The sequence below is a fragment of the Cebus imitator genome, unplaced genomic scaffold (assembly GCF_001604975.1).
Source record: "Cebus imitator isolate Cc_AM_T3 unplaced genomic scaffold, Cebus_imitator-1.0 Scaffold172, whole genome shotgun sequence".
NCBI classification, from domain to species: Eukaryota; Metazoa; Chordata; class Mammalia; order Primates; family Cebidae; genus Cebus; species Cebus imitator.
In genome coordinates, this window is record NW_016107487.1 from 2,049,356 (window position 1) to 2,053,907 (window position 4,552).

The following is a 4,552-nucleotide window of genomic DNA, read 5'->3' on the forward strand; positions in this document are numbered from 1 at the left end:
CCAGATGGTGAGTGTTCTACCCAGATGGTGAGAGTTCTACCCAGATGGTGAGTGTTCTACCCAGATGGTGAGAGTTCTACCCAGATGGTGAGAGTTCTACCCAGATGGTGAGAGTTCTACCCAGATGGTGAGAGTTCTACCCAGATGGTGAGAGTTCTATCCAGATGGTGAGAGTTCTATCTCACATTGAAAATTAATAACTCGGCCTCCCAAGCAGCCTGCCCAAAGCAGGAGAATGGCTGGCTGGCGGGCTCCAGGGACCGGCCAACTTCAGGTAGATTTCTCACCGCCCCCTTGGTCAGCTGCTCTGCCCCAGGAGGGAGACAGTACACTAAGCTGGAGATTCAATCTGATCAGCCCCTCCCTCCTAAATCTAGGGATGCTACCTGTGGGGAGCACCAGGCAGCCCCACACCACAGCCATCCTCCTGCAGGGCCTCTTCCTTCTACCTCCAAGGCCCTGGCAATGCCAGAAAAGGCAAACTGAGCCCAGCCACAGTCAGGGTCTCCCTTTACCCAGCCTACTCTAGGCCCATGCATGCCTGCCCACCCTCCCTCCATCCCTTCCCCAGAGCCTTGGCTTGGCTAGAAGTACCCTACTCCTCTCTCTCCCCCTTCCCTCCATCCATCCATCCATCCATCCATCCATATCTTTTTTTTTTTTTGAGATGGAGTCTCACTCTATCGCCAAGGCTAGGGTGCAGTGATGTGATCTCTGCTCACTGCAACCTCTGCCTCTCAGGTTCAAGCGATTCTCGTGCCTCAGCCTCCCAAGTAGTTGGTACTAAGGTATGTGCCACCACACCCAGCTAATTTTTGCATTTTTAGTAGAGATCGGGTTTCACCATGTTGGCCAGGCTGGTCTCAAACTCCTAACCTCAGGTGGTCTGCCCACCTCGGTCTTCCAAGGTGCTGGGATTATAGGCGTGAACCACTATGCCCAGCCCCTCCTCCCATTGTCATAACACATCTCAAGACAAGATCATGTCTAGGAGAGGTCTTATAAACCATGATGTGGCCCCCAGTGTGCAGCACTGTAGCTCAAAACATCAGATGTTTTGGGGACCCCCCATGTAGCTCTTGCATCCCAGGTTGTTGAGGCTTGCAAGCCAGAACCCCCCTCCAATAACAATATAAAATGTAAAAAGAGGGCCGGGTGTGGTGGCTCACATCTGTAATCCCAGTCTCTCAATCACCTGAGGTTGGGAGTTTGAGACCAGCCTGACCAACATGGAGAAATCTCATCTCTACTAAAAATACAAAAAATCAGCCAGGCGTGGTAGTGCATGACTATAATCCCAGCTACTCAAGAGGCTGAGGCAGAATCCCTTGAACTCAGGAGGTGGAGCTTGCGGTGAGCCAAGGTGGCGCCATTGCACTGCAGCCTGAGCATCAAGAGCAAAATTCCATCTCAAAAAAAAAAAAAAAAAATCGTTTTCAGGTCTGCTGCGGACATTTTACTGCTAGTAACCACTCTCCAGGGTTACTTAAAACTATTCCCTGGTGGTCAGCTTGGCAGGTGACCTTTGGCCCCTATTCTGGGGATGGCTAGACTGAGGATGACACACCACCAGGAAGCCAGGCTGGCACCTGAGCACAGGGAGGGAGGCGACCTCTCTGTGAGTCCATGCAGAATGTGAGCACTTAGGGCTAGGGGTGGCCTGCCCTACTGGGGGAAGGACGGAGGGGAACTGGGACACTAGGAGGAGGGTATAGGCAGCTGGATAAGGAATCGGGGCCAGGGCTGTCCCAGTCCTGTGCCTTACAACCATGAAGGAGAGGGTGTGTAGCTCTGGAGGCTCCAGGCTTCCCATCTATAAAGATGGAGATGGCCTTGGCCTGGCAGGGGTTTGAGAGTCAAACAGGAGACCCTCCGAGCCTGGCACATTTGGGCCCCATGTTTGCCTTCAAGGAGATGATGGCTGTTGTCCTGTTTACTGCTGGGGTCCTTGCTACAGCCTGCCATCCTGGGAGAAGGCTGGGGGCTTAGGCAGTCTATAGGACAAACCACGACAGCTGCCTCCCCGGGCCCTGGTATAATCGTGCCACCTGTCCAGCAGCCACGACCTTCCTCAGCACTCAAGATCTCAGGGCAGGCACTCGGGAAGGCAAGTGTCTCCTGCAGAAGGAAGGAAGTGGCTCATGCTCCCTGAGTGTAACACGCTGAGGGTTCAGAATCCAAGCGACGGGCAAGTCTGGGGCTGCCAGAGCAATTTTCATATCTCGAGATTCACTGGCCGAGACCACCACCCTGGGTCCTCCTCTGCCACCCTGCACCTTCAGGCTTGCTGCCACTATGGGGACACCAGGGCATGTTTTAAGATCTGGTGACTTCTTGACCTTAAAGACAGTTTCCCTACAGAGCCTGAATAAAGACTCTGATCTTGATCGATCCTAACCCTCTTGGATTTCATGCCCTCCCATCTCTGGAGCTTATAAGTTTCTAATCTACCATGCACAGAAAGGTGGCTTTTGTCAGAAGCTGCTGTTTCCAGGCCCTCATTTCTAGCATTTGATATCTGGCAAACCACCCCATGTTCTTCCCCATCCTTGCTCCTCCTCTCCTAAAGCCGCTGGGAGTTTCTGCCCTGAATCTTTTCAGCAAGATTGGGCAGGGTTTAAGAGTTGGGGAGGCCCTGTGTGCCAGGGCCCTGGCTGCTGGCCTTGGGGACTCACCGTAGAAGTCAGCGGGGTTGCTGTAGCGCGGACAGGGGTAGCCGATGGCTGTGAAATACTGGACCATGTGCTGGGCTGCCCCTAGGTAGATGGGGGTTCCAGACGTCATCAGGAGGACCAAATCAAACAGCCTGAAGATGTCGGAGCGAGGCTGGTGGAGAGAGATGAGCACCAGCCGGTTGCCTTTGGCCAACCTGGACAAGGTCTTCACCAGGTTGTGGGCCATGAAGCTGTCGAGCCCAGAGGTGGGTTCGTCGAGAATGAGGATTCCTTCCCAACACAGAGAGGAGCCTGGTGAGTTGGTGGGGCTCTGGCCAGACCAAGCCAAGCCTGAGGGGGGCATGCAGGTCCCTCTGCCTCCGTCTACCCCCCAGGCCCTCACCTGGGTTCCACAGGAGCTGCACCCCAATGCTGACTCTCCTGCGCTCGCCCCCTGACACCCCTCGCACATACGTGTTGCCCACGCGGGTGTCAGCACACTGCCTAAGCCGCAGCTCCGCGATCACGTCCTCTACCTGCGGGCCAGAAGGAGCTTTGAGGCCAGCTCAGGGGCCTCCTTAGGGGCTGGACACATTGTGACCCCAAGGATCAAGGTGCCTGCCCCTCCGGCTGGGTTTGAAAGTGAAGGGGGACAGCTCCAGCTCTTGAGTTATGAGCTGCAACACCGGTTCCCCCGGCTCTTTCCATAGGTCCTGAGCCACCTCGACATGCCAGGTATGGTGCCCTGTGTTAGGAATGTGGCTGTGGACTGGGGACCACGGCTCTCTACTCACATGGAGACCCAGAAAACACACAAACAAATGCACTCGTCACACATCTTGACAAGTGCGGTGAAGGGAACAGATGGGCTGAGCTGGCTTGAGGCAGGCTGTGGGCTTTGAAAGGTGGGTGGAGGGCAGGCGGACGGCGAGCTGAGCTGCTCAAACTCGACCTGTGGTTGGGTCCTGAGGCAGGGTAACAGGGGAAGAGGGGGGCATGGACCTGGTGGCTTCTTGGACCCTTGGGGTCACCACTGGGGCCAGTTAGTTACCCTTTTGTCACGCTGGGCCTGGGAGAAGGTTCTGGGCAGCCGCATCTGGGCAATGAAGGCCAGGGTCTCTCGCACGGACAAGTTGGGGAGCAGCTGGTCATGCTGGCGCACGTGGGCCACACACTTCCTCACCAGCTGAGGCGAGCTGGGCTGCCCGTTGATCCAGATCTGGCCTGACTTGATTTTGCCACCGTGACCTCGGCCAGTGATGATGTCCAGCAACGAGGCTCTTCCACAGCCTGGGAAGTCACCGGAGGCGTCCCTGAGAGCAGAGCTTCTGTGGGGGCCAGCCTGGTGGCTGCTGCTCCCCACGACTCTCCAGGACCCTGGACTACTCTGTCCATGCAGATGTGACCAACCCTAGACAGATGACATAGCCCCTGGACCTTGATGGGGTGGCCCCAGGACATGGAGCTCCAAGCCTTCTGTCTGCAGCCAACGTGAGCACCCTGTGGGGCTGCGAGGCATGATGGTGCTGGGAGTTCAGGCCAGGCCAGCCAGTGGTGGCACGACAGGAGAAGGCTAGAGTCCCAGATGTCACAGGGCCAGCTGCTGCCTGGAACATTTGCCCCTTCCTGCCACCAACCAAGGCCCTTTCTCCCCAAGCAAGGCTGATGTTAACGTAACTATTTTTGGCTGGCAAATGTGCCAGCAACGTCTCATTATTCAATGTCGTTTGGTTCAGAAGCTGGCTTTGTGAGGACTAATTTGGAGCATTTTTAGAGTGGCTTTTAAAAATGCAAAACCAAATCTATTTTGAGAAATAATGGAGGAAAAAATAGAGAAATAATAGATGTGGAAATGATTTTAAAACTGTAGCGTAGTGTACACATATGTTCTGACTGTA

At 55.1% G+C, this 4,552-nt stretch overlaps 1 protein-coding gene across 1 annotated transcript in view; it reads right to left on the reverse strand.

The window, feature by feature from the left end:
* ABCG8 (ATP binding cassette subfamily G member 8) overlaps positions 1-4,552 on the reverse strand; it is a 26,198-nt gene that overhangs the window by 9,466 nt on the left and 12,180 nt on the right. Inside the window, exons 4-6 of the mRNA XM_017544848.2 lie at positions 3,706-3,944; positions 3,058-3,190; positions 2,676-2,945 (exon numbers count right to left, since the gene is read on the reverse strand). Coding sequence (XP_017400337.1) covers positions 2,676-2,945; positions 3,058-3,190; positions 3,706-3,944 — 642 coding nt within the window. The remainder of the gene's footprint in view (positions 1-2,675; positions 2,946-3,057; positions 3,191-3,705; positions 3,945-4,552) is intronic.